The sequence below is a fragment of the Haemaphysalis longicornis genome, unplaced genomic scaffold, assembly GCF_048455015.1.
Source record: "Haemaphysalis longicornis isolate Haplotype H1 unplaced genomic scaffold, Haemaphysalis longicornis Haplotype H1 scaffold_1, whole genome shotgun sequence".
Lineage (NCBI taxonomy): Eukaryota > Metazoa > Arthropoda > Arachnida > Ixodida > Ixodidae > Haemaphysalis > Haemaphysalis longicornis.
Window position 1 is genome coordinate 319,340,928 of NW_027526203.1, and position 14,925 is coordinate 319,355,852.

General features: G+C 44.4%; 1 protein-coding gene across 2 annotated transcripts in view; it reads right to left on the bottom strand.

Annotated features, from left to right (window-relative positions):
• The window catches only part of LOC144151365 (erlin-2-B-like), a 44,712-nt gene extending 31,676 nt beyond the window's left edge, over positions 1-13,036 (bottom strand). The window contains exons 1-7 of one of the 2 annotated variants that reach the window (XM_077682398.1): positions 12,810-13,036; positions 12,626-12,717; positions 12,502-12,524; positions 12,331-12,411; positions 12,139-12,185; positions 6,463-6,524; positions 2,027-2,152 (exon numbers count right to left, since the gene is read on the bottom strand). In XM_077682398.1, coding sequence (XP_077538524.1) covers positions 2,027-2,152; positions 6,463-6,524; positions 12,139-12,185; positions 12,331-12,411; positions 12,502-12,524; positions 12,626-12,710 — 424 coding nt within the window. In that variant the 5' untranslated portion in view covers positions 12,711-12,717; positions 12,810-13,036. The remainder of the gene's footprint in view (positions 1-2,026; positions 2,153-6,462; positions 6,525-12,138; positions 12,186-12,330; positions 12,412-12,501; positions 12,525-12,625; positions 12,718-12,809) is intronic. The other variant, XM_077682406.1, reaches the window with a different exon arrangement.
• Between the last annotated feature and the right edge of the window lie 1,889 nt (positions 13,037-14,925).

A 14,925-nucleotide genomic window follows, 5' to 3' on the forward strand; every position in this document is an offset into this window, starting at 1 on the left:
ACTTTGTATTTTTAAACTTCTTGTCCCAGTCACCTTCTAAGCACAAAATGTTTTCCAGCAGAGCTCATCTTCCCAATACGGCGTGAGCACAGATCCCAAATTAGCCTATATACTAGAGCAAAAAGCAGGCAGAGTTCAGAGTGCCATGCGATAGCAGAGCACTCTGAAAAAGCAGAGCCATGCCACACAAAAAGCAGAGCTGGCCACGCCTCTCCCTTCGTCCGAGACTGCTGTTGCACCTCGCATGGATTTCCAAACTTGCCGCTGAAATTTCTCCATGACTGGCAGGCCCGGATCGTTTCGTCTGCAGGCTATCATATCTATCCCAAAGTGAACCACATTAGCATGCACTAGAACCCGTGGTAACAGGCTTCATGAACTCGGTGTCTGTAGCGCAAACTCAGCGTCTGTGCGCCCTCCCCACGTCAGGCGTAAACGCACATGAACTGGTGAGGAGAACAGCACGCGAGCGATCACACCACGAAGGCAATCGCATAGAAGCCGGCTTCGTAACACGAGGGACCCAGGTTAGATTCCAACCACGGGAAGCGTTTTTCCCCCTGATTCGTCTCTTTTCGTTTCACGCGGGAGCAGTCTTTTAATTGTATTCTGTTGTGCTTAATTTGGGAGGTTAGGTTATCGGGGTTTTTTTGTTGTTGTTCCTTTTTTATTTATTTCCAACCTCCCAAACAAATGTGCGCACTTTTCTTCACGTCTCGTAATGAGGCAGCCTGGGAAGGCAAGATGGAATGGTTTTTGCACACAATGTTCTTTTTTTTTCCCCGCTTCAAATTAACCCATTTGGCTCTAATACTTGTGTAAATTCCTATCTGACCTTGTTTCCTAGTAGGCGTTGTGCACTGCATGCCAACACAACCTTCTTTTTTTTTTCCACTGGCTGCACGTTATTGCTCCCCGCCGCTGCTAACCCCACACCCCTCAGGCTTTTGGAGTGACCCAATGGTTAGGTTGCCGGTTTCGCGGCGTAAAGGTCCCGTATTCGATTCCCGAGACCTTCCTAACCACATTTTTTTCATGAGGCGCACATTCCAAACACCTGCTTATGGGCTCCTTGCCTCCTCGCAACCTCCTCTCACACTTCGAGGTTTTTTGGTGCGATGGATGGATAACGATCGAAGTAAACAGCTGCACTGTTAAAATACTACCATATATATAAGAATAAAGGTATAAGCCTCCTGATATCTCTATAAAAATACTCTCAAAAATTATCGATCTCATGATATTTATTCATTACAAATTGAAAAAAGTAATTGAAATTAGAACAAAGGTATTCTATTACTTTTGGCATTACATTTGATGCAACACTTTACTACAATAGCACTACATGTAAGGAGTAAAATAAACTGTCCGAGCTTATTTTTGTCATGTCCTTGCTGTTGTTGCTACAGAGGGGGTCATTTATTTATTTATTTATTTATTTATTGATACTGTAACCCTCAATTGAGGGTCATTACAGGGAGGAGTACAAACAAGAAAACAATACACAATGAAAAAACATACATTAGGTTTCATGTTGCTGGTAAAACAATTCTAGCGAACACTCAAACGCTTTGACATTGGAACTAGCAACAGCATACTCTGGAAGTCTATTCCACACTTCTATGGTATAACGAAAAAAAGAATTTTTAAACCCGTCTAGACGAGCCCAAAAAGGCCTTATTGGGTTACTATGGTTCAACCGAGCTCCCCGTTTGGGTGCGGGTTGTATGTATGCGTCTTTATTTATTTTCACTTCGCCTTTTATAATTTGAAACAGGAGTTTCAACCTTTGCTTTTCGCGGCGCACTTGCAGGAGTTCTAGTTTACATGATGTTAACAAATTTGTGATGGATTCTGTCCTGCGGTACCGTGAACAAATGAAGCGCACTGCTAGTCTTTGAATTTTTTCTAGTTTATCACTCAGTGACTGCTGAGGAGGGCTCCATACGGCGGACGCATATTCCAAAATAGGGCGAATAAATGTCTTATATGAACGCGAGAGTACAGACAGTGCACGCACACTCACCGAAAAGGTTGATGTACACCTCCTGGAGGTTATGAACACTGCAGAACTGGTTCAGCTCATGGTGCACCTTGTTGAAGATGAGGGTCTTGTCATAGTCAGCTGTGTAGTTCTTCACCATGTCATACACTGGCAGGAAATGAGAGACACTTCTCAGCAGGGACGCAGCAACCAACAGTAAGGTTCACTTCCCAGTTTCCCCCAAGCCTGCTTTTCCAGGCGATTTCATTTAATGATCAGATGATAAACAGCAGTCATTTGCATCTGAATTCACTATATCCTTGTGCAGGAAAAAAACATCCTAATCATAATTACCGCAATAAACGTCCTTCATGCCCTTTTAAAGGCCAACTGCACTCAAATTTTTCTTCATCCAAATAAGTAGTCTATGCTCTTAAAATCACCATGGCGAAATCCTTAGCTTCGTAACCACAGAGAGCGCTAGGTACCGCCGTTCAAAATACCTCCGAGCAGACGACGTTTGCACCTGGCGGAGAGTCGCCAAAGCAAGTTCCACACGGCCTGTGACAGAGGTTGGGGAAATTGTCCCGTGAAGCTCACGCTTCTCCGGCAACTGGCAGGGCGCTCCGCCGGGCGCAGGGATGCGTTCACCCGGGGTTTCTCTGCTACACCAGTGCGATGTGCCGCGGTCAGCATCACGTGTTTAAACTTAATGCATAGGCAGTAATATCCGCCATTTTTTTCAATGCAAAAAAAAAAAAAAGATTAGAAGCCTCCAAACTATTCACGCGCTTGCGAACATCTTGGAGTTAGCAGAACTCTTTTTACTTGAAAATAATATTTTTACTCAAAAAAAAAAATTGTGCGAAAAGAGCACTTGCCTTACATTTGTCATTCCTATTGCATTTACCACAGAAAAAAAAGGTATTTTATAAATTCTTGACCACTTGCACTTCCGCGTCCAATATTGGCCATATTTGGGCTGGTCCAACGCCACCTCCATCCTTTAGACCTTTCCAAAAGTTTGACGACCTAAATAGAGTTGTTGTACACGCGGCTATAAACAATTGTGCGACTTTTGCTTTACTCGCTAAGTGAATCAAAATCAGCCTTTCTCGTAGTAACAAATACATCCGCACAAATATAGGCCGCCATCTTCGCGAAGTGCGAAAACTAACGAAACTGCTCCTCTCCTAAATAGTAGACTAGATTTTTGTTAAATTCCAAAGTGAAATATTTACTTTGAGCGTTAGATTTAATTTATTTGAAAGCAAAATGTTTTGAACAGCACCTGTCTCTGACGGACAAAACGCTTTTTTACTTGCAATGGCAAAAATTGCTACTCCGGCAGTTATTATGATGGAAAAAAATTACTGTCGGGTGGTCTACTTCATCTCGACTGATACCAACAGGATGCCGGAATTGCGCCTAACTCCGTTATCATGGGCAAACGCTAGTGGAAGTTCTTTTGTGGAAATAACAGAGCGAAACGCGGCGCTACCACACGCATTTCAAGGCGGCTCTGAGCGGCCGCTGGTCCTGGCGTGGCCGCTTCCGTTCTGTCACATACGTCACATCCGCCCGCCGCTATGGCCGCCTTTTCTATTCAGTTTTGGTTCCGAAAACGCCAATATCGTGAGCCGTTAGTGTCACACGCGTTGATGTTTGACGCACAGTATTTTGCATTTCGCGCCCTTTTTATATGTACTATTAGGTGACATTATTTTTACGTTGTCGAAAATTTGAGTGCAGTTGGCCTTTAAGGAGACACTAAAGGCTGAATAACTTATTGTTTTAACCAAAAGATCACACATTTTGTAGCTCTCTCAGCTTCTGTTTGACAGTAAACGATGCCATCCTTGCTGAGAAACAAATAATGAAAGCCGGCATTTCGTTCTCCTGTTTCACTTCCCTTTTTTGTGTGTGTGTGACGTTAAAGAGCACGTCAAAAGGTGCCCAGGGCTAGCTGGGGCCCTATTCTCAACTTTATTCTATCACCACCATCTTCCTGAAAGCCTGTTCTCAGTGACTTTCGTTTAGTTGCACAGATTGGAAGCCATTCACAGAGGGACTTTTTGACGCCAACTTGGTATGGAGGCATTCAGGCAAGGTTGGCTATCAAGCCCCGCCCCTCTATGCTGCCTCTAGGGAAACTGAACAGTGAAGTGCAGCCACCTGGGGGACGGTGCCAAAATACACGCGCAATGGGCTAGCAAAGAAGTTTACTGCTGCAGCGTCCCAGTAGCGTAGCTCAGGGGTTCTCAAGCATGTTGGTCCCAGGGAACCCTGCTAAGTTCCGTTAAGTGCCAAGGAACCCCCCCCCCCCCCCTCCCCCCCCTCCCCCCCCCCCTCCTGCCATTTTTCATTCCGCTCATGCTACATTAACGTGCAATAAATTCAAAAGCAAGCAAGGGTATCGTTTTTTTCCCCTGTCGACTTTACGCGAATGCGTACGCTAGCGGCACCTATCTCCAAACAGGAGAAATGCGCATGGGGGTAATATAAGGCTGAGATTCAAGTGCAATAGTTTAACCACGTGGCCCGTTTTCGGAGTCTGGCTGGCTACAAGCTGCTGGCGAGATTTATTGCGCAGCTCGCGCGTTTCTGTTATGCGCCGAGATGTGCTTACTGACACTCGGGCGTGAGTAATGGAGGTTCCTTACATCGATCGCACCTCAAGTTCACCATATAAGACTTTGCGAGTGCGGAACCAGGGAAAATTTATCAGCGGCTCGCGGAACCCACTTTGAGAAACCATGGCGTAGCTCTTTGCACTTAGTATCTCCGACTTCTGCCACGGGCTGCTATATACATATATATATACGCATTAGTAGTAAGTAGGCAGGACAGGCTCTCACGTCCATGCACATGCCCCTTCTGACTGCACTTGTAAGAAGGCGACACATTTAAACAAAACTGAAACTGAAACAAAGCCTGCCACGTATTCTAGGGCATGCTAGTTTATAACGTTTGCTAGCGGAGGTTTGGGTATTTTAAAAAGCACATGCTCAGAGAAGTTGTCACATACATTTATTTTGCATTTACATGTCCCCTGCTTCAGTGTTTGCTTCAGAAAAATGCTTAGACAAGTTCTAACAATCCCTTTTCACCATTCCCGTTTCGTGATGTCAAAAATTATCATGCAGGAAAGTATGAAAGTACTAGTATGGGACGACGATACCCGTTTTCACGCTTTCTGCATTAATAAGCAACTGCTGTTGCTGCAAGTGGTATATTTGCATCCATGGGCCTGTAATCTACCAATGGAGGCTAACTTGTTTCTACACTCTGTATTGACTTTTTATAAGGACACAAAAGCAATAATGAAAAAGGGCACTGCCATTCTTAAGTTTCTTCCTTTGGTTTACACCTTGAAATATTGGACAAAGTTGAAACGCCGACTGTTTTGTGAAAACAGTGGTTATGGAGCCCGTGACCTGATATCCACAGAGTTTCAACTGACTGAGTTATTGGTATCATGCTCGAGCGGTAATGTTGGCTTCAATGAACCTCCATATTGGTTAGAAGCCTGGTGCAAAACCTGCACACGCTTATACAAACCGAAGGGTTCACTGAACTCAACCTACATTTATTGTGACCCTCGCTAGCGCATGCCGGTATACTGGCATGCCATGACAACGTAAAGTGATGTGATACAATACCTTTAGAGCATGCCACAAGGTTACAAAAAACTTTTTTACACTTCTGCTTGAGCAAACGGTGGCCGGGAATAGTAATGCTTTCTGGCAAAGACGACAACCCTCCACAAAAAAAAAAGGCCTGGAATTTGTTCTGGTCTCGCACTTTCTAAGTTGTCAGGTATTAGCAGCTGGCTTGTTCTCTGTTTTAAAGATGGCTGGATATAGAAGCTGATGCCCTGAATGGTCATAGCAATAGGAAGCTGTGACTCTTCTCACTTCCCATAGGATTGTGCGAGATTGGCTTCGTAAGGGATGGTGCAAAGCCGGCAATGTTCGCCCCAAGTGGTAACAAATAACCACACTTTAAATCACACCTTGAGCGTGTTTATTTGATTTGATGTCCCTGATTATGCACAAGCGAAATCTGGTGAGGGCACGCACCAAACGTGAACTGAGCACAAAGGAACAGCACAGGCAGCTAGCCCGAGTGAAGCAGACAAATGCTAAAATCCTGGCGACACCACACCAATGTGTTCCGCAGTGCCGCCCATGGTCAAGCTCACCTCCAATAAACGAGCGCTCTACTGAGGCATGCATATATGGGACAGCTCATATAAATAACCCTATCTAGGGTGTCCTGCTAGAGCAGCATCACAGCCTTGACTTGCTCTGTAACATTCCAATACTTCGCGTTACAGTACAACAGTAAATGTCCAGTAGCTCAAGTCAATGTGCACAATGACAAATGACGCACACTTTTTCCACATTAAAGTGAACATCACAAAATCACTCCTTTCAAGCAATGTCTGAAATGACAAAAGCCAATATACAACTTACCACTGTCAGGGCTCAAGATGTTTACAACTTCTATTCTGTCGAAGTAGATCATGACACCGCCACTGCAATTGAACATCACACTGGTCAAGCAGCCAAAATAATCTCCCAAAGTAAAAGAATGTTCAGCAGGGAAGAAATCAGCAACCCTTATTGTCCTGGTCAAAAAGGTGCCTTAGTTTCTTTACCCACATAAATGCTACTGTAAGCGATGCTAACCGATTTAGAATAACAATGGTAGTGCACAGGCTGCCTCCAGCTTGTCCTCACTGAGATAAGGCCACAGCCTTATGCAGTTAACATTCTATCAATGTCAGCCATTAGCTGCCTTCACTAATTTCTTCCTACGTCAATGAGGCAAAGGACATTCCCTTCATAATAAGCAATTACAAACAATGCAGTACATGACAGCATGAAGATAAACACAATGCAAAGCAAAAACAAAGAATTCAAAATATGCCAACACTAGAATTTACACCACTTTGTGGGCACTGAAATATCAACACACAGGCATTTTCACAGTCCATCTTCATCAGGAAAGTGGCTGCCGTGGCCAAGAATTGATCCCTCTTGCTTAGGTGGCGTGAAGCACAGAAGAATATGAAGTTTTGAACACCAGCACTATAGCTGAACTTCTACCAGGAACATAGCTGCTGAGTCAGGTTCAAGTGGAATCTAGAGTGTTGAGTTTTGTGTCCTAATGCAATGAAGAAGCTATGCTAGCCCAACAGTGAACGCAATCCCAAATGACGTTGAACTTTATGATGTACTTCAATGTCATTCCCGACCAGACAGGCATCCGTCGAAGCCTCGATTTCCCCAAATTACATCTTCGCCACAATTGCCATTTTATGTTCCTACAGCCATTAAAGTCACAGTGCATACACAGATTTACGTTTTGCACTTCTCAAAACATTGCAGGCATTGTTTGGTGTCCAAACCTACAGCCTCACACTGTGCCTCTGCCTTTTCAGCAGGCAGCATCACACGCTAATCTTTGGAGACCTACACACGTACTACGGAAAGAACTTTTGTTGTGCCGAAAATAAACACTGCACGTCAAGCAAAAGGAAACTTCCCTGTTGGCAGCTCCCTTATGTTTTCTTTTTACTCATTAATGTGGGAAAGATTACCTTCCATCTTGCGACAGTTGCAAACTTTATTCAATAAGTGCACTTCACCCCAGCAGATTCTATTTACTCTTTATGGAATTTTATATGCATTTCACTGCATAGACCCTACTGTTTGCTTATGCATACATGCATGTGAATTTCTTCAGCACGGTTAGTAAATTTTTTCTGGACTCCGTACAAGATGACTTATTATGAAAAAAAAAAAAAAAAGCCCACCCAGCCTCTTATTGAATATTTTTTCATGTCGTGTGCACCATTTATTTTGCAGACTATATGAAGAACTACTTGGACAAAGTCACCCTGCCACTCGTTTCAACAGTTAGATGTGCTTCTCAAGTTCATTTTGAATGCATCCAAAGTGAAACATACACAAAAAGAAACTTGAAAAATTCAAGCTCTTTTAACCTGAATGGCTTGCTTATTTGGGCTTTGCAAAGGTTCTGTGCATTTAAAATAACTCCACACAATTCCAACTTCCCTTAATTCAAACTAATTTTCCATGCCCTTCAAGCTGAAATTAACAAGGTGCAGTGCTTCTGCTGATTTACTATCTTGTAACAGCTCACAAGACAAACTTGAGCTGGCAGAATAAATGCATTCACAGCATGAAAAGTCTGCCTCACAGAGGTGCTTTTTGCCCTGTGCCCATTGCAAGAAACCAAGTTGCTTGCTTGGTACATGCACGAATTCCTTCTAGCCTACAGCTTGTGTGTGCAAGGGGGAAGGGGGAAAAGGGGGAGGACATGGGCCAAATTAAATTTAACTGGTTTATCTTCAACTTTGTAAGTTAAAACGTACTGATGGGAGGGGAGGGTGCACATAACGTTGAACTTGTGTACTTCGTGGGTCTACAGCCTCTGTTGACCCCCAACTCGCAGCAGTGCAAAATGTGTTCATATTACACAAACACATACAAAGTGACAAAGTACGCAGCAAGAAATGTAGGGGCAGTTCCTCTTGCAAGGAAATGGTAAGGCCACCAATGGAAGGTGGTAGCTGCCCATCCGCAATTCCACATACATACAAACATACACCTTCTTGTACAGTACCGGAGAAAAACGCTCCCGATTCCGAATCCTCAGAGTACTAGATGAAAAAACTGCGTCCCCTCCGAGAGTGAGGAGCAATGATTTTTTTTTTAGGGGTACGCATAATACACAGTTGGCAGTACATGAAGTGAAGCAAAAATAAAAGAATTCTTAATGTGACAGTTGCTTAGGGGACTGCCATAATTATCACTGTACTACAAGTTGCTTTTTTCTATATATTTTAGTTGGAGCATTTCATACAACAATGTGCATTATTTTTTTGTTGTTTTTGTTGCTGGTGTTTCATGTACAGATAAACATTGGTGCAAGATGAAAACCACTGCCACATTTATGGTGACTGAAGGGGTTATGGAGGCTGTTAAAGGCCAACTGCACTCAAATTTCACCCTGGCTAAATGCCTTCGAAATGTGTAGTAGGTACCATAAGAACTACTGCAACGCGACCGGTAGCTCTGTGCAATGCGTGGTTATTCAGTTTCAGACACTCAAAATAGCGCCCTTGCAGACGACAAAGCACCTGCCGGCGTGTCGCGCAAACAGCCATTTAGCGGAAGTGACATGCCAGCCGTCGAGGCCGATCGGCATGCCTCGCAGCGGGAGAATCCAGGAAACTCGTATTTCGCGCCTGTACGCCTGGCTTTCATGACTCCGAAGAGGCTTCGTTAACCGTACGGTTCTCTCCTTTTCGAGTGTTGTCGCGACATCATGCCTACACGGTGTGCTGCTGCCAGAGCGCACGTGCTTGCGGAACAAGCGCTCGCTTGTCCGCGCGCCTCCCACACCCCCTCACGCGCGCGCTCACACTCTCCTCCTGGCTGACCGAGCCGGCCGCGCCGACCAGTCCGCACAGCTCGCGCCGTCAGGCCAGGCCGTCTGGCCGCTCGCGCCGACTGCTGATACGTCACTTCCGCCTGCCTGTAATGGCCGCGTTTTGCCCAGTTTCGTTTTCAAAATCGTCGATTTTTGCTGGTCGCTGGCGGCGTAATTACGCACATTTTAGGCGTCACACTTCGTACATCGCGGTCTTTTCAGTCATACTATGCAGGAACAGTGATTTCGCGCGGTCGAAATTTTGAGTGCAGTTGGCCTTTAAGGCAACCACCTTTATGGGGGGCAAACTTCACGGTACTACATTGATGGCTATTTCTCTGTTCAGGCAAAGCAGTGTCACTAAATATTGGCTTGGGCATTGCAGAGAAAGACCTCGATAGGCATCACAGAGAACCTGCAACCCGGCCACAGCCTTCGACGTATATCATTATGTTGTTTATTTATTTGAGTACTATATGCGTTGGCATCACTGCAGTGTAGAATACTGTGTAATCAGTGCCTTTCTTCTGTGGAAAATGATAGTTTAGTGGCAATTTTTTATTTTGGTGTGGTGTGACTGCAGCTGTGGGCCACACCCCGTTTCATGTTTCGCTCATGCAATAAGGAATCCCTAGCCAAGGGTTTTGGCCACTACTTGATTCTAGCGCATGGTTTTTGGAAAAATTTTGAAGACAAAAAGTGTGCATTAGAACAGAGTAATTCCAGTAGGAGCTTCTTATACAAACACTTTTTCATTGGGAGAACCGATATATGGGTGCAACTTATACACTGCAAAATGTGGTACTTAAGCTTCCCCAGGTCCTCTTGGGTAGCAAAATTTTGCTTCCTTTTCAACAAGGATAAATGGCACAAACATGGAAAGGATGAGGGGAGGCCGTGTCAGCAAAGAAAAGGCATGAGTTTTGAACCAAGCTGTTGTTTCAAACTCTGCTAAACTAGATGTTATGATTATCACATACATAGAATACTCTGCAGTCAGTGCCTATCTTCATGATTATGTGATTACCCCTGAATTAAAAAAAAAAAACACCATTGCTTTGCTAACACAGATGCTTTTTTTATTTTTTAAGATGAACAAAAGATAAACTATACTCGGGTATAACTTAAGAATGACAACTGAAGTTCCTCCGCGCGACACAAAGACTGTGTTACTGGGAGCATTTGGAACCAGACACAAGTCATTTCCATCAGTTTCCCGACTAAGTATGGTTGTAAACTACTGCAGCGATGACCAACAAATTAGGTGAGAAAAAGCACACGTCGCGCATTCGGTGCAATTTCTTTTCAAAACACACGTGCTCATTGATGTCACGAGCCCGTCACTTCCACAGAATGATACACCACATGTGCAGTTTTTCTTATTAACTTGTGCCCGAGTATAGGTTGAATTCGTACATTAATAGAGTTTTTGGAAACAGGCGAAAGTTTGCAAATTTGCTATGTTATCATGCTGAAAATTTGACCTTTGCACTTGAACACTACCACTCTAATTATGTACATTATTAGAATCTTCCCAAAAAGATGCATACTTCATGACTAACACGCAACAATGAAACATGTGCAGCACTGTTTTACTTTTTTTAATTAAACAAATGCACTGCAGTTTAGAATACATCACTGCTGGTCCTACAAGCTGCCCACATATTTCAGATAAATATCTTTAAATAGAAATTGTAGATAAGGAATCACCTGAGAAATTTTTGTTAAGAGGCAAACTGTAAAGAAGCAATCTAATTCTGGTCAGTTAGCACCTAATGTAGCCTAGTATACTTGTAATTATAGCTTGCTGAGTAACAAAGCACTTTGTATAACTTCAGCAAAGCATTTAAACAAAAGTATGCCACTGCTACACATAAGTCAATAACGTCTAGCTTAGCAGAGTTCAGAACAATAGCATGGTGCAAGAAGTACCTAATTTTTCTGGCTGAGTTTGACCGTTTTAGCTTTGGTTTTGTTAGGTTACATGCGCATTGATGTAAATAAACTCACTTCAGTGACTGCATTGTATTACGGCATATTGATACCACTTCGCTGATATCTTGTCTACAAAATTATACTGGACAAACTTATCACACACAAAAATTATACCACACTGGCGTCCAACATTGGACCAGTGGCACAGCTAAAATGAGCATTTTTCCATCACTTTAGCTCCCTGTAGAACAGGACAGACATCTCAGAGGCTCCCCACACACAAGCACCGTGCAGTAATCTACGACTATTGGCAAAGCCTTGCGACACCTTCCTAAAGCAGTTATTTTGTTCTTTAGTCCCGAGATTTTTCATTATCGTGTACTCAAAAAGTGCAGAAGACAAGCTGGAATGCAAACTATGTGCACGAAATGGCAGCAAGAAAAACAACCACCGTCAACAGCTTGCAGACTCAAATGATTACAAGCCCCCCGGAAAAACGTCCCTTCTCAATCTTGTTGCACAGATTGAGAAGGTCGTGATAACCTGCAATTGTTTTGTGCTATGCTTTCCCCAGTACACACTCCAATATGCAGCAATGAAACACAGGCAGTGACAATAACAGCACTTATATTACTATAAGTACTGTTATTGGTCTGTTGTCCTTAGCAAGACTAAATCAAGGTTCACAGCAAGCTCAAGGAGAACTGTTAAACAAATAAGACAAGCTTGGCGGCTTCAAAACCGCGTTATACCTCGTCCCACAGGGCACATTTTTCACTTCATCCGTTTGCAGGGTTACCTGAAACGAAAAAAGTTAATCAGCAACTGGCTTACGTTATTATGTTTTTAAATCAACCAGTCAAGTAATTCGAGTACGATTATCCCGGCTAATTTACGGGTCCTATCTGTCTTGCTGATAAGAGTAAACTCAACTATAAACCTACCTGAATCGTTCTGAAAGTTGTGATAAATGGTATCATCATATGAAAACCTGGATTGCTAGTTTGTTTAAGCAGTGCGCCTCCCTTGAACGAGAGAGAGAGAGAGAAAACAAACATTATTTACAGAATGCAGCATCACTACCCTCCTTGACAATGCATTCTACTACAGCTCACCCGGTAATACACGCCAACATGGCCTGAAAAACAAGAAAAAGCGTTAGAGATTATTACTACTACTAAATATGCGAAAGCACAAAGCTACAACAATCGAAGGGCGCATTGGCACCCGCCGGCTCACCTTCGTCGATTTTGTGCAGAGAAAAATTGATTACAACTAAGATTGCAAACGCACATGTCAAAGCTGCAACTCCTGAGTTCGTCATTTTACACCTGAAAAGAAATTTCAGGACCAGTTCAATTTTTCACTCATTAATTTCTTTGCATGTGCCAAGCAAAAACGCGAGACGCAGTCGTGTTCTCACCAGTTGATCACTCTTGCAGTCCAGCAAAGATACAATAACTAAATACACATTACACTAGTAAAATACAAGACTAGGTTATCAAAGTAACCACAGGGTGAAGAGAATCTACGCAAGAGAAAACATAACGAATACAACTTTGTAACATACACACAAACTTCCTAGTGGAATAAACACCCATGAACATCAAGGAACGATGAATCCACTTATGCCGAACTGGCTTAACTTGGCTTGACCGAGAAACGAGTTGAAGGCGGCCCATTGTTACCAACGGGATTCGGAATACGACAGCTCCATATGTAGAAATACACACATTGGAGCTTTGACGGTAGACCGTGTAAACAATGAACAGATGTCTTTCTGACTGGGGGAGAGAGAGAGAGAATAAACTTTAATTAATCCAGAAACTGCTTGAGAGAGGCGTCCTCATTCCAGGATGCCTTGAGCTCGGGCCGCGTCGACAGCCCTTTCGATCAGGCGCAGCTGATCTTCGAGGCCGGAGCTGGCCAAGGCTCTCTCCCAAAGCTCTGTGGAAAGGTGGATGTTAGGGTGGTTACGGGGGTCTAGGGTGGACTTGTCGCAGCCGCCCACTATGTGTCTGAGAGTACCGGGCTCTCCACAGAAGCGGCAAAGGGGAGAAACGTGTGTTCGGTCAAAGAGGTGTAGTCTGGTGGGATGAGGGAAGGTGTTGACCTGCAGGGCACGCAATAATCTTTCCTGATCTCTCGGTAGCGATTTGTGTGGCGAATAGTAGGTTTTACGGGACAGCCTATAGTGTTGCGTGATTTCCTGGTAGGAAAGTACGATTGAAAAATCAAAAAGCAAATTCTGTAAGGTTGCAAAAGGCCACCGTTTACAAATGGCCAGCGTTGCCTCCTACTCACATCTTCTGTAAATACAGGACACATTTATCCGTTTCGTTGAAGAATAGGGTCGGCAGGGTTTCAAACCGTTCAAACTTTGCCCGTTCCGAGAAGTTCCCGCGCGGACTTTCTGCCAAGTAGCGACAAGCTTCCCCTCTCTACTTCCCTTGCTCCCCTCGGCCCTCTTCATGTAAAAATGCACTTTACCACAGTTCCTCACTGCGATTCATTCGGTACAGTACGTAGCGTTGCATTTTCCCCAACTGCTCAACTCCTGTATTCGGAAGGGCTGAGCATCAATCTTTTGACACCATGGTCGCCCGGCCGTGCGTGCGTGCGTGCGTGTGTGTGTGTGTGTGTGTGTGTGTGTGAGTGTGTGTGATTGATTTGATTGATTGTAGGCTTTAACGCGCCGATGCAACGCAGGCGATGAGGCGCGCCGTAGTGGAGGGAACCGGTTAATTTTGACTACCTGGGGATCTTTAACGTGCGCCGAAATCTCGCACACACGGGCGTTTTAAATGCGGAGCATTTCTTAGGCTCGCCTGGTCCTGCGTCGTTGATGGCGGCGCCGTCCACACGCTCACTGCGCATGCGCAATTCTCCTCCTTACACCCACAGCTCCGTGATACTACACTGTAAAAAAAAAGAAATAGTTAGCGCCGCCCGGTTTCGATCCCACGACTCTCTGGCCGCAACGAGAGGTACGCGGTGCTCTTCCCACTACGCTACAAATCCGGGACAGGAGCAAGTGCTACGAACGCGCCTTATGTCCTTGACTCATTCAAACTACGTCAATATGATACAACGAAGGCACGCGAAGCTGAACGTCAACGGAAGCGACGAACTGAAAACTTTAGAGGGGGATGCTGAATTTCCCGTGGGAAAGCTGTGGCGGGAAGCGCCACGCGCCTTGCAGCTCAACCAGCCCCGTCCGCAGCGCCTCTGATGCTGATTGCGGCAGGATGCCCCTAGGGATTGGCCAACCAAAGAATCCATCACGAGATAGGTTCGCGTTCAACCACCGTCGTCATCTTCCCGTAGGGGAACCGCCGAAGAAGAAGAAGAACGAGAAGACAAAGCTTTCTATCAATTTCCAGAACATTTTCCCCAAAAATGCTAAACTTTTACCAGCCCGACTGCTCAATCGTCTTCTCGAAGGTTATTTGACCTCCATGCAGCCAGGTGCTATAATATATACAGATGCCTCTCAACGAGAAGAAAAATCCGGTATAGGAATATTTTCCCTTTCCCTT